A 22,237-nucleotide genomic window follows, 5' to 3' on the forward strand; every position below is an offset into this window, starting at 1 on the left:
ACATTTACTTAACCTTCCTGCCTTCTTGGGACCTTTTTGTGCCACTGCTATGTGTTAAATGGCTGCCATTTCCACTGTGTTCAGTGGAATATAACCAAACTTGCCACAGGATAGTTTTTACCTGTCAATGTTAATATTCCAGTGTGAATTCCTTAAATCAGCCTAAAATGGCTGAGCAGCAGAAATCCCCACACCCATCACCCTGGGGACCATTTTCTGCCCATTGACTTCCATTATAAACGCTATTTTTCAACCCCAAATTATCATCATATGATTTTATTTTTTCTTCTTTTCTTGGATGTCAATGAAGACTCAGGGCCTTGAAGTTTTAATTTTTAAATTGCAAAAAAAATAATGGCAGGTCAAAATGTATGTTGGTGCCAATCTTTGGTCCATCTAAAGGCCTACTTATAATGACAATCACATATTACTTCAACTGGTTTTTTGTGGAAATATTTAGTTTCGTTTTTTGGTTTTTGGGGCTTATAACACAGGGCGCTCATGTAATAACACTGGGATTTGAAGGGTTAAAACAACGAAAATATAATTAAAACTTTACATGAATATTTCAGGGAGAAGTAGTTTTACAAGGTTGGCTAATTTAAAGTGGAATAAAATATGGATATATGGTCTTTTTATGGCGTGGCTGAGAATGGTCCCTAGGGTGATGGGTGTGAGTTTTTTAAAGGATGGCAGGAGGGTTAAATGTTTAGCAGTGTATTGCATGAAAACTGTTCCTAGAAAAAAACAAAACAAAACAGGGATGCACTTCTTGTGAACCAAAAACAATATGGCCAACAGCAATGGTTGGTGCCAGCAGTTTGTCTTTTTGGTTATTTATTCCCCTTCTGCCCAGGGAAACAAACAATTATAAAAAGAACCGACCCATTTTAAAGTCATGGATCTCTTCATCACACCGCGTTCTATAACGGGAAAATATCGGCAAATGACGTCACTATATCAGCCAACAAGGCCAATATCAGGAGGTACCGATATTTTGGTGCGTCACTAATAAGAAAAACTTTACTTAAGCTAAGCAGAGTCTTACTTAACTCTATAGACTTAACAGTCCTGTACATGTACAATCGACATCTTCAGACAGAAAATACATGATACAAAGACATTTTAACCGATTAATTTTGTAACAAATCCCAGAAATACTGACAGAAAAGTTGATGGCTTCTAGTAAAATTAATCCAAATTTGATTCAGAAATCTTCAGAATACTTGTGAAAACATCCTGCCAGCCTTCTGTAACATATCACATGGTTCATTCAAGCTTTAATTAAACATTAACAAGGGGAGCATAGCCATGAGGCACTTCACTAGTGATTTCAAAGGGTGCACTAAGAGCACCCTCTTTATCCAAGTCTGGATCTACAGTTTGCTGGAAAACTAAGGCATTTGGGCTCAAGTTAAAAAAAAAAATAAAAAAAAGCTTTGCAGATCTTCAGCAAAAATGCTAATGTCACTAATTACAATTCATGAAACACTTGAAATATGTTCAAAGACACTCCAACATATTAACAGTGATGTAACTATAAAGCCATACAGGTAACGTACATGATGTCCTGTCCCTCCTTCAGAACCAAAAAGAGGCGTCTTCATCAGAGAGCACAAGTCAGATCAAGTTTTAATGTCATAGGGGTCATGTGTGAATGACAGCCCTCTGGACCTCTGTAACCTTTAGAAAAGATTACAGTTGGCTCAAATCATTCATGTTGTTTTACTAGGAAATGTGAGCAGCTTAAAGGAAAGCTGTAAATGTACGAGTTAGGTATTTGAAAAAATAAACATCAAACCAGAGCTGAATATTTAATTTCAATTATCTAACATTTCTGTTTATTTTTACAACCTTACAGAACATAGATTTATATCATTTGTTCTCTCTAAACAGAGACAACCTGATAGCGTTAAAGATAGCATTAAGTGCTGCTGCAGGGACAAGAACTAACTGCCTCACAGCTGGCCGGGTATCTCTCAAGACATTTGGAAATCCTTTCTGGGTTACAATCGTTTAAGTCTGAATGACTGCAGGCCATCATTTTCTAAATGAAGTCCCATTTCAGAGATTATATTATTTGAGGTCAACATATTTTTATTTGAATTCAGAAATCAGGAAGGGTGGGAGCCCTTTAACCCCTTTTTGAGGGCAACTTTAATAAATTCTGTTGAGGACAACAGAGCAGCTGACAATTTGCTTACAGTGTGTGCTTAAAGCTTCAGGTGAAGTTCTGGCCTTGCGTTTCAACACTGAAAAAAATGGAGATGCTTTGTGTTGATTTGTTGCATTTGTATTCAACAAGTATTCAGTGGTAAAAAACACACACACAAAACATTGGAACACTTGTGTGTGATGTCTTGCCTGTGTGCTTCAGAATAAGATGGGTTTGCCAGCAGTTTTTTCCTGGACGTAAGAGGTGAAGCGTTTGAGGAACTTGGGGTACTCCCTCTTAGCCACGGCCCTGAGCACAGAGGCAGGAGCCCAGCCTCCTGGATTCACTGCACACAGACGACATAAAGATTATTTCCAGCTTCAAGCATACAGTAAAGAAAGAGCACTGAATCATGGTTAACCCCATTTTCATACATTAAACATTGATATAACCTACCATAATTAGTAAACATATGTAGGTAGCTTTCAATTTAAAGTCACTACGTTTGCATGGCTCTTTGTTTGGGCCCGCTGGCAGAAAGTCTACTTAATGCTAAAGAGGGAAAAACCTGAGCCCCAGCAGTAAGATGTTGGCATAAAAATCTGGCACGAGATGTTAAAAAATGAAAAAGGCAGATTGTTGCTCCTCCCTTAGCCACAACTCTGTTCCTGTTAAAAAAAGGAGTTCTTCCTTTCTGCTATTGCCAAGTGCTCAGCCATGTCCAGAGGCTGTAAAGTAAATGAACAAACTAACAATTTTAAATAGAGCCCGACCTATATGGGATTTTTAATGCAAATACTATATATTTTTTCTTTCAAACAAACCAAACATAAAGCGATTTCCCTCACTTTTACTATGTGCACTTACTGGACTTATTATTTTACTGTACAAGTCATGGATAACTTGTTTACACCATGCCCTTCTCTACTCAGATCTGATGATTGTTGTGTTTTGTAGCATTCTAAGCATGTATTGCCAAAAAGGGAAGACACTTTGAAGAGTGATTCTTTCATCTCTTTACTTTTTAAATTTCCATTTATTGGCTGTTTTAAATGAAGGTACCAATCACTTATTTTGGTTAAACTCAAATTCTAACTCAAATGGTGATTTTAAATGTTTGGATGAAAATGCAAAATTCATGGACACCAGATTCATAAAAATGAGACTGTTCATGCCTTTATAAGTGAGCAAACTTAAAGATTTAGCAGGGGATCAAATAATTAAACTGTATCTAATGAAGTTAAAGTTTCTGGAGATAACACCACTGAAAAGGACTGAACAATCTCTCGCGGCAGCGATGCGCAACCACAAACCAGTCTCCCCCTAATGATTGAATTGTGTTAAAAAATAATAACCAAAAAGACAGAAAGACAACAACAACAGTAACCCACTAAACAACCTAAACAGCACCCTGACTGCTAACATCAGCTGTGGCTAAAACAGTGACACACACCATTGGCGACATAGGTGATTTTACAAAGGATGTTGTCCCTGCTGATCTCTTTATCTCCGTCTGGTGGACTGACGAGTGTCTGGCAGATCATGGCAATGTTGATTTTGGCACGCACACACCTGCTGGTTGGCTGTGGAAAGCGATAGGATAGAGAATGAACAAATGTGTCAGCATTACACATTTATTTTTTTAAAAAGAAGAAGCTCTGTGTCAGATTTCAGGAGGCTTGACTGCTCACCAGTGCATTTTCATGATCCACAGAGAAATTACAGACCAGCCAGGTGTCTGGATCATTCTCATTGCTGGCCATAATTTTCCTCATGGCAGAAAGGTATAACACATCCCTCTGAGAGGCAGGCCACACCCGCTGCAACACAAATTCTTTCTTGTTGTTTCAGATGTGATAAGAATGATTCATGCTCTAATCAATGGTGAGGTATTTAAGTAGCTTAAAACAGTGTACTTCACTGCATACAGTGTTTGATACTCAGCTTGTAGCTCTCACCTTGTGTGTTTGATATACAATAACTGCATTTTCCGACAGCGTCTCCACAACATTAAAGTTTTCAATGGTAGCTAAAGGAAGCAAAAAATAAAATAAAATAAAATAAAATAGCAGTATTACATCAAACCCATTAAATATAACATTTATAAGAGGGTTTATTATACTCGTTTCCACCTCCACAGTCTACTGGACTAGTGTTGCACAATTCAGTTTAAAATAAGGATTATTTATCTCATATTTATCTGGCGCAGCCCTCAAGTTCAGCCTCAATCTCAAACAAATCATTTTCTCTCCCCCTTCCCTTTCAACCAGCTTTCTTTTGATTGGCTGCTTCTTGTAAACTGGGATCCTCTTTTCCTTGTAATATGGCGGTGTTTGTCACTGCTGATAGTGTAATGCTTCTGATACACCCACCAAATAAGAAAACACAGACCACTTAAGCACACATATCTCATATCCACTCTCTTTGTAATCACAGATCAAAGAGTATATAAAAAAATAAATAAATATGAAAGTGAACATTTAGAGTTCACTTTCATATTTACAACACACCACTACAACAGCAACAATTGTCTGAAATTAGACTTGAATTGATTTTAAGTTCACAGACTTACTCTCCCAGTCACTGCGGTAAGCAGTGTCCCAAAAGTAGTGGCACACCTCATGACCAGTCACCCCCTTTACTGAATGAGTGGCCTTCAGCGGATCCAGTACAATCCCATTTTCTTCTACCTCTCTCCTGTATACCTGGATACATAAGGCACATTTATGTGTAATCACTTTTTCTTATATAACGAGGCTTAAACACATGTCATCCAATAAACTGGTTTAGATAAATGTTACGTTAAGAACAAATTCAGTTTACAATAACCTTTTCAAAATAAGTTAACGCGCATGCGAGCACCATTTTACATTCAGATCTTCCTCATACCTTCATTTCACCTTCTTCAACGACCAGCTGCCAGTTGGCGTCTCCACCAACATCCTGCAAGGAGTAGGTCATGTGACTCTGCACCATCTCCTCCACCTACAACACAAAGCCAGGAGCGAAAAGAAAAGATGATACTGATCAGTTTGAAAAGATTGAGAGTAAATATATGGCTAATAAAAACCGAATGTGGACAAAAACTTAAAACCATGTCTTAAAAGACAAAATATTAACTTCCTACTTTTAGAACATTTATCAACATTGGAAATAATTCATTATCATTAATATGAATAGAAACTGATTACAGCTGTACAGTGCCTTCCTTCAGTCTGCAAAAACATCGACTGACTTGGGTATTGTTCAGGAAGGAGTAGCTTTTTTTTAACAATATGTGAGGGGCTACCACAACAAGTTCACCAATTATTATTAAAGGTCACTCTCAGATTCTGCCCACCATGATTTTCTTCCAATAGGAAGGGACCCAACCTCTAGAAATGCTATGTAACATTCACTAAATGTGCTCTGGTTCTCAAAAAGGTTCCAGAACAGCACCCTGTTAGTGGAAATGAAGAAAAGTGTCCTGAAACCACAAAACTGCCTTATTGATGATCGATGTTTGTAACAGGAAAACCCACACAGCCCATTTACCAGTTTCCATCCGTTCTTAAGAGGATGATTAGTTGATTTGCCTGCTGCACTAAAGAGCACAGGCTTGTTTTTCCTTTGTGTCATTTCTCTAGTAGTAATGCTGGATTGCCTACATCTACAAATCAGGCACACCTTAGCAAAATGAAGGAAATTAAATTGAAAAGTCAAACGAGAAATGTGAACAAAAATTAATCGAACCTCTAAATGCTAAAGATGATAGAATCTGGAACATTAAAGTTTTTTTTAAATTCACAGAATTTCTTTCACAAAACATTAAGAGCCCATTTGCGCTTTCTCTGCGTACTACCAAGTCTTACATTGGACACAAATAAAAATCAGAGCTAGCATTTCATGCTGCTAGTAAATCCTCAGTAAATGCAAATGCCTGTTCAAGAAGTGGGCATCTATATTTACTGAGGATTCGACAATCTATCATGGCAAACAATGAGTCCACAGATGATGACAAGTAATAACATCTGAGTGAAGGGTTTAACAACCTTGTTGGAGAATCTGTGTGTGCCGGAGCTTGAATAGGCATCTCCAAGAGAAACGGCGTCAGATCTCTGTATTCTTGTCTTCTCAGTTTGAGACTAAACACAAACAGAGTATAATTAGTGTATCTAAATAGTTGATGGTAAACTGTACTCTGATATTTAGATTACCTGTTCTTCTATTTTGTCCTGTCTGTCAAGAGCAGCTTCCACTGCATCAAAAAATTCATCCTCATTGATGAGGCTGTTTGGACCTTCCTGCCAGTAGAATGAGAACATTAACTGAAAGGCTCTCCTATAAGCCATTATTAATATTGTACTGCGAATGAAATTTACACATTACCTCATAATCTGGACCTCCAAAGTGAGACTTTTTCTTCAACTCATTGAGGGCTGATTTGTAGCTTTCCTCTATTCTTCTTCTCTTTTCCATCTCCTACACACAGAAAATAAGCCTAAATTTGAAGAAGCAAGAATTGTAGATGAAACTCATCTGGACACTGTTGAGCCAGAGATTACAAACCTTATCCAGTCTCTTTTGCCAGCTGTCCTCTCTCTTCACCATCAGGTCGATGCAGTGGGACAGAGTGGCTAAGATTCCAGCTGTTGTAGCCTTGAATGTAATGGCCTCTCCCTTAAAATCTATGCCATTGATTCCTTTGGGATTCAAGGACTGGAGCGCTGCAAATCAGAGGAGCAGAGGAAGTACAGTAAATGCTATGAAAAATAAACATAATTTTTAAGGCTTTATCGCTTTGCCCCTTAAAAAGTTGAGTGTAAATGTAACTATTTTGCAAGCTTTAGACTTCCTAAAGCCTCTTCTTACTAGAGGTTTCACAATACATGGGATCAATTAAAGCAGAGATGACCATACTAAAGCTTTCCTTTCTCAGTGACATCATACAGATCTGAAAGTAGAAACTTACAACTCACAACCTGCAGCATGCTGGCTATTGGTCTCTGGCTGCTATTACCCTTTCTCAGAGCTTTCTTATATGCAAGTTAACAGCTTTTGGTACAAGTTATTTTTTAATATTTTAACAAATAACTTTGATAACTCTAAATGACATGTGATATCACAACCTGATATTAGGTATTTTTTCAGTGATCTAGACAGAAATACATTTAAAAACAAGTTCACAGGCTCTCTGAAAGAGTGCCCGCAATACTCACATTTTTCTTTGCTGCCATTATTGTTGTGCAGAAACTCTCCATCTGTGCGGGTGTTGGGAAAGTCATCCTCATCATCTTCCACAACTGGGGAAAAAACATAAGAAAGGTTCAGGGAAACACAAGAAAACCAAACAGATTTGTGTTGCTACAGGCAAGTCTTTTCTTTCAGGACCCTGTGAGGGCTACAGAACAGGAAAGCACCTAGTGGCCCATTTGCAACTTAAGCTGCAGCACAGATAAAATCAGACTGACAGATCGCTGCTGTGCTGCACAACATGACAATGGTCCGGTTTCATCTTCAGAATGAAAACAGGGTGAGAGAGGCAAAGAGGCGCAGAGAGGGAGGTGAGGAGAACAAAAGCAGAGCTTTATTCACTGCGGTCAACGACAGTGCCCAGTGCAGGCTGCCGTGAACAAATGTTCAGCCAGCCAAGACAGTATGAGGGGTGGGTGAGTCACACCACATAAACACATTCCTTACCAGACCCAGCCCAAGTTTCTCCTAAGCAAATATTTATCATCAGTTCTAGGTAAAATATGAATGCTAAAGTTTGGGTAAAATGAAGGGAATACATTCAAGGGAAAAAAAAACTGAAATCCTCATTTTTGAGAAGCTGAAAACGAAAATGTTTGTTTTGGGGTTTTTTTGCCTGAAATGATCAACTATTTAAATCCAGCTACATAAAAAGAAAGTTGATTTAAAAAGTTTAAAACGCTCTGACCAAGTGGATTTTTTTTTCTCTTTCAAATGTTAAAAAGACAAAATATATATCCAAACTGGATCACCAAAACAATGGTTTTGTAGGTGTGTGGGTGGCTGTGGTTCTTACTTTTATCCCTCTGCAGTTCATCCTTTGACACAGCATCTGCACAGCTATCAAAGTATTTCTGGAGTGTGTCCACCTGCCTGCACAAGATATCTCTGAACGTCTCCATCTCGGCCAGCTTCTCTCTCAGGCTGTGACCCTTCTGAAGAAACAACAGATTTAGCTATAAACCTTAGTTTACATTATCAACATGCAACCAGACAAAAATGATCAGCCTGTGCATCTACAACTAACCAAACATCACAAATAGAGCCCTCATGTGTACAGATCCAAGACTGTACCCACTGACTTCCTCAGCTCGAGTAAACAGTACCAGGAAAACTCACCTTGAAGGAAGATGTGGAGGTGGCAGAGTAGCCACTGGTGGCTGAGGTGAGAGACAGCATGGAGCCATGTCTCCGCAGACTGGACTCAGAGCCATAACCAGAATCAGCCTGCAAAAATAAATACAGCAAACTGTAAACAATTTAGTTTGTTACAACACCTTTGAAAATGGATTGTAATTATTTAATAGGAGAGCTGTAAAGCAAAGCAACTATATTCCAGGAGGACAAAAAAAAAAAAAAGACCGAAAACAAACAAACAAATACATCAGACACATACAGAAAACAACAGTTAATTATAAAAGACTAAAAAAATCTGTAAAAATAAATAAATAAACTATATTGTACTAATGTGGTGTTTTCAGTGGGAGAAACGTTTCATGACTCATCTGTTTCTGTTTAGTCTCAAGTCATCCAAGTGACTTCTTCAACAACATGTTTCTCCCACTGAAAATACTACGTCCAGATGAACAGAATCAACTTTTTAGGATATGAGCATAAAGCTTGGGAATTATGTGTAAATACACTGATCAGTTTGACACTTAAGCCATGTTTAATATGAGCATATTGCAACACTAATAGGTCCCCTTTAAGCAAAATCAGAGACACTAACCAAGTTCTTTATAAAAACAAATATGTATCTTTTTAGCTTTTTCCTTATAAAGCATTCAGATGTAGTCACCATTAGTCCTACTATTCTATGACAACAATTTTAATAAAAATTAAAATTAAAATTGTTGTCAATTTTTTAATAAAAATTGTTGTCATCCTTTGAAAAACAACATACAGTAAGTAAACACTGAAATTCTTTTCACATTACATTCAAGCAGGTACAACAATTTTTCAGACACCGTGACAACAGCAGCACGTGACAAGGTTTTAGTGACCATGACAGCACAACTGAAATATCAGCTGGCTTCCTGTAAGCCAGGCTGGTTCAATTTGCCTCTTACATAATAGACTGGCCCTCAAAATAGACAGTAATGACAACACAGAGAAAAGGTTCAGCTGCACTGACGAGAAACAAGAGCTGCAGTACCTGTCCCTTTAAAAGATAGTTTCAAGTTGAGCCAGCAGAGGGCATGAAACGTAAACGCACATGACAGGCACAAGAGCTTGGGGTTACTGTCGGTCAGTGACCAGAAGTAGCTCTGCCTGTGTTCAGATGGATTTCTGTCACTGCTGCTTGCCCTTTAGCTAACATTCTGCTGCCCCACTGACTTAACCAGTACAAATGGCCCTTGCTAAATGTTTATATAAAGACATTTTAACCTGTTTGATGACAAAAAAGTAACTATCCAAGCAAGTAGAGGGTTTCTATCCATGGCAGGATAAAAATCTGAAAATACAAATTAACACAGTATAAAGTATCAGATGTTGGATGCCTTGTCAATAAGACCCACACACATGCACAGGTCATTAGGTTGCATGCTGCAGGGTAAATAATAGGTGTACAAATATTTAGTGTGCCTGGTGATTACAGCCCCACTGAATACATATAAACATGCTCTTTGGAAAAAAGAAGATGCAACATCTGGTCCTCATAGAAAGCCTTCTGCCTGAGCAGAAACAGACTTTATCATTTTCTAATAATGAATAAGTATAATAAAATAATTGTATAAGGCAGACACAATATATTAGATTACAGTACGTTAGGCCATATATCTGAACATACAGAACTTAAAACAAACATAGTTTATCTAAACACTGACAGTATCCTAGGAACAAGAGTTGCTTCATTTTAGGATGTGTCACTTTTTCAAAGTGTAAGATGACTGATCCCTGAGCTTGTAGTGTGTTGTGTCTCCCTGGAGACGCTGGTTGCTAAGTGCTGTGAGTAATGTAGTTTAGACAGGGAAGCGGGGCCTTCTAAGAAGAAGGGTTTTAGGCAATGACTCATTGTGGGTGGGAAGGCCGGGTATGCTTGTATATGCTGAAGATTCATTCTTTGTTATTCTTTGTCCGAGTCACTGGTGCTTAGATGATCGAAGACGGGGAGGAGGAGGGTAAAGAGCGGGGATTTCCTAAAATCAAGTACCATGTGTGAGCAGCATGTGTGTAAGCAGAGAGGCAGAAGGCGTGGTAAAGGAATATTGCATTTGAAATGAGTGTAGCAGGGCCCCTTTAAATAGTCACACACAAAATCTCTATTTAAAAATTAGTTTGTGTGATTTCTTGCCTTTTTTAAACACAGGCATAAATGCTAAATCACACATGCCACAAAGAATTATCTTTGTGGCAAAAAATGCAAAACATATTCACACATGTGACATACATTGAGTAATATGGATGTACATGCATAAACATAAGAGTGTCCTCAAAGCCACTACTGTCTTTTATCCATGGAATAAATATGCTGGCTACCACTGTTGCTCTCCATGCACTAAAACATGTAAATGACAAACTTCTACTCTAAAAGTGTATAAATTCACTCTGCCACTGATGCCAAAGCAAAAAAAAAAAAAAAAAAAAATACAGATTGCATAGTCATGGGTTATCTGAGATATCTGGGTAATGTCAACAAAAATGATTTAAACAAATCTTAGTTGTGCTCTTCAAACAGCTTCCTCAGCAAGTTACCTATGTGTTCAGTGTCTGTGTTTGAAAAAGGATCATGCTAAGCCTCAGCTAACTCCAGTGTTAGAATAACTGAGCTATGTATACCTACTTTGTTAAAAAGCCCTTACGCACCAGTAGAGAACTGTCTAGGATTAAAGTGCCCACACAGAGTACACAATTATGGATAAAAATAAATAAATATGAATTTGTGCAAACAGAAACACGTGCTGTAACACTACTGTGCTACAGACAAATGCACAAGAGCTCCTACACTCCTTTGGTCTTGCCAACAAACGCACCAGTGGTGGAGGGATGATTATTCTTCCCTGGACTCCTCCCTTCTCTCTCCTCCCTTCTCTGATACTCTAAGAAATACATACAAGCACACACACAAGCAAACAATAAACACACACTTACAAATCTCTGAATGAGATGACATCTCTAAATATGACAAGAATTTGATCTCTTTTGATAACACCAGTTCATGGTCTGCTGACTTACCCTGTGCAGTTCAATCGATTCAATCCACTGGTGTCTGTGCTCGGGGTCCTGAGCTCTGAGGTACCACACACTGTCGTTTACACTCATATCCAGCCGGCACTCATCAAATTCATGAGGCTGAAAAAAAAAAATATACACACAGAAAAAGAATATAGGACAAAAACTAGGTTAATCAGTGTGTGAGATTGTGGTAAATGAGGCCAGTTATGGGAACCAAGCTGACTTGATATCTGTAGTGATATAGCCATAAAATTCAGAATTTGCTTTCATGTTCTTTTCAATCCAACAGGAAAACCAGCTGACTTTCCTGTTTAGGAGAGCACAGCAAGGCATATGTGAGGGGTGGTCACCCATGAAAGTAGCTATTAAAAAGACAGTCCAAAAGCAAACTGCTGTCCCTTGTATATTACATGGTGGGCAGCAATCTGTTCCTGCTTTTCCTTTAATAATAGCCTGTCTTTAGTTTAGACCAATCTATATATAACAAAGTGATGGAAGACAAAGAAGAGTGCATGACAGGCACAGAAGTCTCAATTTTAAAATGGTGTATTACAGGTGGAGCAGTGGCAGATAACTTGTAAAGCATTTTTGCACAATGGAGCACACTCCTAATAGCTCTCCAGTATACTGTCAGAACTGCAAATCCACTGTGTTGGTGTTGCATGCAACCAGACTTTGTGTGACAGTAATGGAAGAGGTAATGATGGCATTTACGTATGTAGCATCAGACCTTGTGAAAAGACACTTCTGCAGTTAAGTCCCAAAGCTAAACTGCTTTCAACGTCTAATTGCAAAGGGTAGTATGAGTAAAAGCCTGGCTTGTTCAAAGAGTCACAGATAGAGGTTAGAGGGCACAGAGAAATGAAAATTCTTAATGAACAGAAATGCAGTTTAATAGAAGGAAAGAAAAAAAAAATCTCTACTTTCGTATGCTCGCCACAATAAATAAACACATCTGTAACCTGTATTTATTGTGTTTGCAATAAATATAACAAATTTAGTCCTTTATAATGGAGGGCTATAAGGGGATCCAACACTGCAAAGACTTCATTGCCATGATTTTTTTTCCAGGGAGAAAAAGTGACTGAAGTTAACAGTTTTAGTGTTTAATTAATGCAATTATCGATTTCCTGGGTTACTGAATCAATATCAAACATTGTAATTTTACTTAATTGATTATTCCAATCTATGAACCTCCATTTAATCTATAACACATTAACACTACTATAAAGTATTTTTTTTTAATTCTGTGAACCAAGCTACATAGAGCTACATACATTTACGAGCAATTATGAGCTCACTGTCTAATACAAGGATGAGCAATTTATTTATTTTTTTGAAATAGTTCATACTAAGGTAAAGTAAGCAAAGGGCAACACACTGGGACATATGAGTTGAAACATGTCGTCACAATGAAGAGATTACTTAAATAAAACGATTACATGGTGCATCAACTTCTAAAGTAGTTTATATCGGACTGATTGTCAAATATGTACCACTGCACACGTCATGAATGAAACTTAGTGTGCATACACTTATGTTATAAATGTGAACTCAAGGCAGACAGTTTCATTTGTTTCCAAAGAGCAGTCAAATATTTTCCAGTGAAAAAAAAAAATCAAACTTCTTTTGTCTTGATAGACTCAACCCTAATACAGCTCTGCATCAACACGTTCCTAGAATATTAATGTCCCGGGACAATCTAAGACTGGCAGTCTGGCATGTTGTGCGATACTGAAACATACAGTCCAAGGGACAGATGAACTGGATAGAATTCCTTTATTGTCCCTCTTCACAGTAAAACAAGATTTAATGTGCAACTCTTCCATATAATAACCTCTCCGTTAAAAATAACCAAAGACGGATTGATTTGTTGAAATCACCATTAACATGATTTTTGGTCTGTGGATTTCATTTTTATTTGATTTTATCACATAGCACCCCAGTCTAAGACAGTCTACTGGCCATACTTTGCTCTTGTGTGATCTAATACGCTTCGAGATGGCTTGAGCTTAACTGCAGAATGCTTGAGTCCATTGGCAGAGTAAGAAATGGCCCACTACAGGGAATTTAAGTAGATTTCATTGGAAGAGTGTGGTTTGACTATATTGCCTGGCATCTGGGCAGCACTGGGGCCAAGAGCAGATGCTCAATGTCAATACCACAGCATCTGAGTGAATACTGAATGCCCTCCTAATCAAACGCTCATTTAGGAGTTACCAGCAGCACTTACATAAAACCAACAGCTGTCACAGAGACACATGTGAAGAGGAAACAAATGCAAGGAAGGAAGTAAGCATGTGGCATCCTTGACCCTGTATCAGTTAAAAGAAACAAAGGACTGGATTCAAACCTACAGAAATCACAAGTAGCTGTTGTCTTTGCATTTTTCATATATCTAAATGAGGGAGATTAACCTCCATATAAGCAATGACCACTCTTTTTGAGAAAAATCACTTGTTAAAAGCTCCCCCACTACTACAAATATTGCTTATCTACTACAACTATACTATACTAAAACTATGGAAACACACGTGAGAGAGCTGGTTGCAGTCATGCACAAAACTTGGAAGTGTATAAATCTGGATTCTGGTGACATCTGGTTGCTGGATGTTGGCCTACTAACAGATAATCATGGCAAATAGGAACCTGCACCAAGTCTGAGAAGTTACTTGGATCCAAGGGAAACAAAAAAAAAAAATCCATTTCTGACATGCTCTTTCACAAGATGACATGGCATGCTGACAACAAACACAGCCACATGAGAAAGGCAAGCAGACGAAAAAAACAATTAAATAAAAGTGCATGGATTGTTTATTCTGTGTCAGTTTATTTGTGCAGTTTGATGAATTAACTATCAAAGTGAATATGAAGGCCTAGTGAATACATGTTGTCCAGAGTCCATTACCTTATTAGTCCCCTGTGACCATGGACAGAACAAACAGGCATTAAACAAAGGGATGGATATTTTAGATGTGACTGCAGTAAAGCTCTGAAGGTCCCCTGACAAATCGATACTTTTTTTTTTACATCTTCAAAGGCCAATATCTAATAAAGGTTGGATCAAACATGCAGTTCTCTTTGCCTCATAATGTTACTTTCACTATTTAACCTAGATATTTAGAAATCTATCTGGGAAAAATAGCAGATTGTGACCATTAGTGATGCCTTTAAGAGGGAGTGTTAGTGAGTGATTATTTCAGCGATTCTTTTGATTCTTTTTATTCAGGGTATTGTGCCGTTCTCCTTGCCTGTGTTTGCTGCCAAAGGCCTCTGGCAGCATCCCCCACAATCCCTGCCTTTATGTGAATTGCTACTGTACTTTATAATTCACGCACCTATCTCTAGCTATAGATATCCATCCATCCATCTATGTGTGTGTGTGTGTGTGTGTGTGTGTGAATTAGTATCAGAGACTATTATACAAGTGGCTGTGTCTATGAATCTTATTTGTTTGGTAGTTTTCCACCCAGCACGGTAGATAAATAACTACATTTTATGAACTTATTTACAGCTAAAATATTTATGGTTTGGTCATGAAAATGATGAGGCAAAACAGCCCCACCCTGTCTCTATTCTCTTATAAATATAAACTTCCTACAAAGCACCAAAAAGCGTCCCCTTCTGTCCTCTCCCATCTAACCTCTTTTTAGCTTGTGTACGTGTCTGCAGTCACAATCTCCCGAACTGCATGAATAGGAGTACAAGAAAAGAAGTCACAACAATTCAGTAGAAGAAAAAAAAAGGAGGAGGGAGTGAAACCACAGTAAACCCTGAAACACCCTACTAAACTTTGAAAGAGCTAAATGTAATCTAAACAATATATTAATTCTCCACCTAAATGAACTTCAGACATATAACAACACAATATAACAATATAATATGTTCTTATTCCTTCAACACTGAACTAAGACCAAGTGCCAGGAACATTTTTCTGCATCTGTCTGGGACCAAAACAGGATTCACTTACAGTCATAGTAGAGGAAGCATTGACTCACCAAGTGGTCAAAGGGAAAAGGAAAGCTAAATCAGCAAGAGTCAATGATGCCATGAACATTTTCTTAGTTACTTACACAATAAGGCACATGTTTCTTCACTGTGAAGGAAGTCACACACTATCAGGAAGAGACACACTTGCTGGCTAAAGGCACCTTGCAAAGCTTCACTGGCATTGGTCTATTTAACTTCTTCTTTTTCTCCAACTCTTTCAAGTGGTTCATTGTGACATAAATACCATTGCAGAAAGACCCAGGATATCACCATCCATTTTTGCATTTACCTCATACAGACGAAAACATCTACTGCTCACCAGTTCCAGTGAGAGAGTCTAAGTAGGCCAGTGTGCTTATTAACTGACCATGGAGCTAAAAATGGCAATGGTCATGTCAGCCTTTGTAGATACACTTATCCTACAATCACATTATAACCACAACTTGGAACAACATGACAAAACAGTTCAGGACCAAGTCAACAAACAGAAAACAGACCGACTCAGAAATAAATCTTGAGCTAATAAAAGTTAGCAGGTGATTAAAGGATAATAGAAGAACTTCCTTATCAATTCCACATTTTCCACACAATACTTTAATATCAGAGATTTAACTGTAAGCCTTTATCAGTTTCACTGCTTGAGAATTTCTCATAGTCAAAGCATTTATAACAAACTATAATTTATACACCACCAAAGAATCAATGCCAACACTACGAATGAGCTGATGAGTTATTGGAGGAGTCTTGTTTGGTTTACCCAAAACTTAATATTGATACTATGGAAACTGACCCCAAGAGAGAAATAGTCTCAAACACATGCGCACACGCACACGCACACACACGAAATGATGCATTAAGCAAAATCTCTTAACTGTCATTACCCTGAATAAAATCTATTAGGAGTGCAACATAGACTTCCGTTACTTCCCTCTGGAATAAAGATATAATATGTATGCAGTTTGCATAACTGATGACACTGAACCATTAAACAGAAGCAGCTACACTGTCTCCTAGTTTTCCCCTCCTTTTTCCCCTTCACAATAATATTAGCATTTATTCTGAATAGTAAATCTCTTCCAGCTAACATTAGGTCGTTAACTTGTGGGTTGGACCATATTTGAACACTACACCATCTGAGAAACTATGATTTACAACAAGATTTGTGACTAGTACTGATCTATTCTAATTCTGTTTTACTAGTATTAAGCACAGGTGTATAGATAAGTTTGTCCTGTAAAGAGGCTTATGCACTTCTCAAATGGCTGAAGTCATGACAGAGCATCTTTAGGGTTGTTATCAGCAGCTGGGAACATTATCTCAAAGATAAGAGCAAGCCTCACTCCAGAGCACGTCCACGGCATTCATGAATTCATGAACTGAATCATCTGGAAACTTTGGAAACTTGTTATTTTGGGCTGGAAAATAAAATCTTTTTTATTTAATTTGAAGCTTTATTTAAGCTTATTGACAGAAGCCATTTTTTTACTTTTCTATTTGCACATTATTATTTTTTAAATACTACTAGCACTGTAATTTGTATTACTTAATGTTATTTATTTCATTTTTGTTCTGATGTTCTATTGAGTAATTTTAAAAATACGTTTGATTATTTTCAAATTGGTACATTAGTCAACTACCAAAATAATCTTTAGTTGCAGCCATAGTATGCAGACATGACATTCATGTATGTTTTGTTATGTGGAACATTTTTAACCTTCAGTTTGTTTCTATTCCAATGTAAAATTTTGATTTTGAGCCCATAACAGAAATGACAAAAGGAAGAAGTCAGAAAACTGTAAACATTTGACCGGTGAGTATGGTGTGATTGTAAATATGGCTAACTGATTCAATGCAATGAAGCATGTTACTCAATAGATGACATACACTAAGTAAGTAACACGCCTGTCACTACACTGCAATAACTGTCTGTGAATGGACATCACCTGCTATTTTTCCAAAAATATGGGGTGTTTTCACTGGAGTGAGAAGCTAATTCCCTAGAGAGTGCTGAGCAAAAGTTAATTTTTAGATGTGCTGGGAATGGTTAAAGCTGAACAAACAGATCTAATAGCAAAGCGCTGCCTAGAAACGATAACTTATTCATTTCCCCTGTTACTGTTTGGAAAGAGCCTGTCAGAAAGAGCTGACCTCGAGATCCCAGTGAGAATAGATGAAAGGTGAAAGAGTGGGAACATAAATTTCTCTGACAGGATTATATGAAAGATCTGATGAGCATGGTGATCTCTGCTTCTAACAGCTTGGAGTTGTATTTTTTGGTCTATCCTAATTACAGTTGCACAAGAATGAGAGTCACATGATGTAGTTCTTAGTGAAGTGTTAGAAGAGCAGCCATTCTTGCAAGATGTTTTGTAAGAACCACATTTGCACAAGTTTCACAACTTTAGCTGGTCAGTAATCAGTCGCCTCTGGTAAATTACAAATGCAGTACTCACAGTAATAACAGCTTTGCTAAGACAGAGGGAACCCCGGCAGCCATACTCTGTCTCATCCTGAGACTTGTAGTAGCTCAGTGTGTTGTTTTTCAGCACAACCCAACGGTCCTGCCAGCCGTGGATGTAGTTTGTCCACTGAAAATAAAAATTAGCAGCGTCAATACTTTTCTATACTGGGGGACAAGAAAGTTCAAACACATGTGCAATTTAGTAATAAAATTAAATTTTTAACACCTCGGTTCCCAGTTGCCCAAGGCTCATTATGGCTGATCTATGTGAGGTTGAATTTCAGCCTTACTGAAGAGCTACTGTAGCACAAACTGCTGAAAACTTCATGGCTACTTTTCAGCCAAGTGCCCAAGCTGACCACTTTCAACCACAAAACACCCAGAACTGGACCCTAGAGCAATTGAACAAGGTGACTTGCCCTAATAGATTGTGTTTTCTTTTACTTCATGAGGACAGCCAGGTGAGCTGTTTACCTGGGGAAGAGACTGCTACCTACCGAATGCACTTAGGAAAAAGGCCTGCAAGCTGAAGAAGCATAATGCTCTCCTTGGAGACCTCAGGTCCATTAATAAGGATGTTACTTTTACAGCTACCACGTGCATTAACACTGTTGCGGACTACCTGCACAAACTGTAAAAACTGTTCAAGGATAACATTCAAATACCAAGCATCTAAGTCCAATTGTGCATGTGTGGGATGGACTGATCTGTGGATCATACCCCAAGATGGGACTGAGCTGTTCTGGCTCCATGAGGAGTGATCTAGCCAAAATGCTAGATACTGATGCTGGCAGTTGTACTGCTGTTTGGTACCATCTGAACAAGATAGTTTCTGTGGTATTAGACTGCACTAAAACAGCAAGCATTTTCACAGTAGGGGACTGAATAAATCAAAACAAACTTAAATTTTCCATGAAAAACATTCTGACACATAGAATTTAATCTAAGGTTTAGACTCATTAAACCTCAAGACCTATGACGTATGTATAGCTTAGTTCGATTTAACAGGTGAGCTCATCTGGTTACAGATCTGCTTAATCGCACAATATGCTTGGTTAGCAGGTCAGCGTGCGATCTGTTCAGAGACAGCCTGTGTACAGTGAGATTACCACATTAGCTTGTCAGCAGCTTAACAAATTAAAACCTTGCTCAATTTGCCCAAAAAAGGGTGACACACATGAGCAAAACCATATGGCAAAATAGGTTACAGAGATTAGACTTTGTCTACCAGAAGACTTAACAGTCCCTTTACTAAAGAAAATCAGGACAGTTGAACAACAATACTAGTCTAGTTATACTAAGCAAACGTTTTGTTGAATTGCTTTACAGTACAGGCTTTAAATAAATGTTACATCTAGTAGCTTGAGGGCTACAAGACCTGTGCATTACACAAGCTGGTCATCTGGTTTCACTGGGGGCTTTCCTTTTACTTCAGAGGGATTACTGGTCTGATATAGCTATAACGTTGATGGAAATGTTGTTGGGCGGATTCACTGGATAACCTTTTCCTAAAGGAGACATACCACGATTTGTCACCACATTACCCAGATTTTTTCCTGATACGTATACGGACACAGCTGTGCCACTTAGACCCACGGGACATGACAGCGAGACTGAGCGAGGAAAATAAATACATAAAAAAGGCTTTCAAACGTGACTTACCTTACTAAGGTATCCGCTGAACTCGGCGATGCCAATGGGATGTCCAGGCTCTTCTCGAGGCTCTATATCTTCCTCAGAACCGGAGGAGTTCCAACTCTGATTATCTGACATTTTCGTAACCTATCTCACTAACACCGGGGACACAAACCTGGCATATGACGTTAGGTTTGGAATGACAATATAGTAGCCCAGTTTCTTGGACCCGAAAAAACAAACAAATAAACAAAACAAAACCAAAAAAGAAAGAAAAAACGAGCAACAGTTTATAGAACCATGTTGCGCTCTTATCGACTGACTAATATCTTAGGACACACAAAATCAACAGCTAGCTCCCAGCTAGTAAACGTTAGTTAGCAAAGGAGGTTTCAACACATTTTCTGACAGAGATCAACGTTAGCTGAGTCCGGTACCTTAGCTGTCAACACCGCTCTACCGCCCTTTTCTTCAGCGTTCACTGAGTCCCAGAAATAAGAGACTCGGATGAAAAGCAGATAAACGTGTTCAAAATAGCTTCAGTATTTACGACTAATCCGCAGTAGAGTTTCAGAAAAACGCCGTGACCCTTACAGCGCTTTTTTTCCTAGGTAGGTTTTTGACAGCTATCCAGCTCAACGCCATGTTCAACTGACGTCTGGGGCTTCCTCTTGATTCGTGCTAGAGCGCCTGTTCTCAATTGTGTGGTGCGCAGGGGCGCTGGCTGAAGCACGTCATCAAATCCCCTCCTAAATTGGAAACAGGCCCCGCCCACCTTTTATAGTAGCTTACTGTAAATACATTTAGAAGGGCTAAAAAATACACTCCGGAGTTCGAGAAAAGAAAATAGCTTAAGGTGTGCTGAGGAGAAAATAGTTTTTAATAAGTTTAACAAGGTTGAGGCTTTAATCACAGATATTTTTAATATATTGTATAGTTAGCCTTTATTATCTTGTAAATCAGATGCAAATACATTATACTTTTCCTCAATTGATTAGTCTTCCTTAACAAGATAATTAGTTAATACAGCCCAATGAAGAAAATACAATTTAACATACAAAACAAAATAGTCTGGATAAAATCTTTAATGTCATAACAGAGAGAATGAGGAGCTTCTTCCCCCAGGCTATTCGGGCCCTGAGCCAGGTGTAGGACTCTCCCACACACATCACATCACTATATAACTGGACTCTCACACACATCACATCACCACACACACCTGGTTTTTCTTCATGCACACTTCCTATAATTTATAATCTCTTTCTGCTATTTTCACATTTTTTTTACTGTAAATTTCTAAGTTAAATCTGTAAATTTTGTATAACCTGTAAATTGTAAATACTGTAAAACCACTGTCATTTAATGGTCGGGCATTGCACTGCACAGCTACAAGCATTTCACCTCATGTCATACTGTGTATGGTTGTGTGTGTGACAAATAAAATTTGAATTTGAATTTGAACACTCTAATTCTAGTTGCTTATTCCACATTGAATAACACATTCATTCATAAGAAATCCCTTCCCCCTGTCTCCTGTTCTTGTTTAATATAAGCCTGTACAGACCTGTACTTATGGCAACCCTGAGTCATATGATAATCCTTAGGCAATATATCTATCTCAGACTATCAGGCCTTGTCATGTGAAATTCAAACAGCAGTTTTGTCAGTTACAGAAAGGAAAGGAAAGGAAAGGAAAGGAAAGGAAAGGAAGGGGAAGGGAAGGGAAGGAAAGAGGAGAGGAGAGGAGAAAAGAACCATGTCATGGGTGTTTTTTTTTGAGTTGGATGCATTTTCATGAAACCATGAGACTTCGAAACCACAAGACTCCTGTTGGGAGCACAATCCAACTATTTTCTTCCATTAGAGGAAAAAATCTGAGTGGCAGGAAGATTAAACTTTTAGACATATTTTCAACAGCTATTTCACTGCTGCAGTCATTACAGTAAAGTGAATTTGCTTATCAGTCTTTACTCAATAGAAATAAATTTCTGATATTGAATTATTTTATCGCAATCTTTTTAACAGAGCCATTTTAAAGCATTTATTTTCATATGTTCTGTTCGCACAATTAAATTTTTATCTGTAGTTTAACCTTGTGAGACAGAAAGAACTGAGTATTTTCATTGGAAAAAAATGTGTAAGAAAAGCAGTATTGGACTTTACAAGTGAAATCAGCTGTGGCTGAGCTTCTACAAGCCAATCCCTTCTTTTCATATTAAGTCTCTGAAAATCCAGGCAGTCGCTGGGCAACTCGGTGGTCTGGTCTGGGAAAGGGTTTGTAACATGTTGTTTTACTAGAGAGGATTTCAGCTGATGATTAAATGGGGCATACTAATTATTTCAGACTTGGAGAATCTGTGAGTCATTAAGAAGTGAGGAGTCAAGAACTAGAACCACGAGTCAGATAGGGCTGATCATGCAGTAATGTGATTAAATCACATCCTCTTTCGAGCTGAATATTCCTCGTGGGTCAGCAGCTCCAAGTGGGTAAAAAGGAAGGAAACAGCTGCTCCATCAGGTGCCACACACTTCTCTGGGGGCAGGAATATTTATTCTCAGCGAGGTGAAAGAAAGTATTAGATTTAAAA

The 22,237-nt window shown here is 38.2% G+C and overlaps 1 protein-coding gene across 2 annotated transcripts; it reads right to left on the reverse strand.

Moving 5' to 3' along the window:
* Positions 1-3: 3 nt before the first annotated feature.
* On the reverse strand, positions 4-20,314 carry LOC308392729 (ceramide transfer protein-like). 2 transcript variants are annotated; one of them, XM_080875930.1, is made up of 18 exons: positions 19,677-20,314; positions 18,007-18,141; positions 11,564-11,680; positions 11,362-11,427; positions 8,507-8,614; positions 8,184-8,322; positions 7,354-7,437; positions 6,704-6,861; positions 6,524-6,616; positions 6,352-6,438; positions 6,187-6,279; positions 5,045-5,140; positions 4,728-4,860; positions 4,114-4,184; positions 3,847-3,975; positions 3,609-3,738; positions 2,365-2,501; positions 4-2,252 (listed from the first exon to the last, which is right to left on the reverse strand). In XM_080875930.1, exons 1-17 carry the CDS (start codon positions 19,785-19,787, stop codon positions 2,374-2,376), a joined length of 1,878 nt encoding a protein of 625 aa, XP_080732056.1. In that variant the 5' UTR covers positions 19,788-20,314; the 3' UTR covers positions 4-2,252; positions 2,365-2,373. The 2 variants fall into 2 exon arrangements, with proteins under 2 accessions (XP_080732056.1, XP_080732057.1); XM_080875931.1 differs by lacking the exon at positions 11,362-11,427.
* Positions 20,315-22,237: the final 1,923 nt, after the last annotated feature.

Source organism: Rhamphochromis sp. 'chilingali', assembly GCF_963969265.1.
Source record: "Rhamphochromis sp. 'chilingali' genome assembly, chromosome: 2".
NCBI classification, from domain to species: Eukaryota; Metazoa; Chordata; class Actinopteri; order Cichliformes; family Cichlidae; genus Rhamphochromis; species Rhamphochromis sp. 'chilingali'.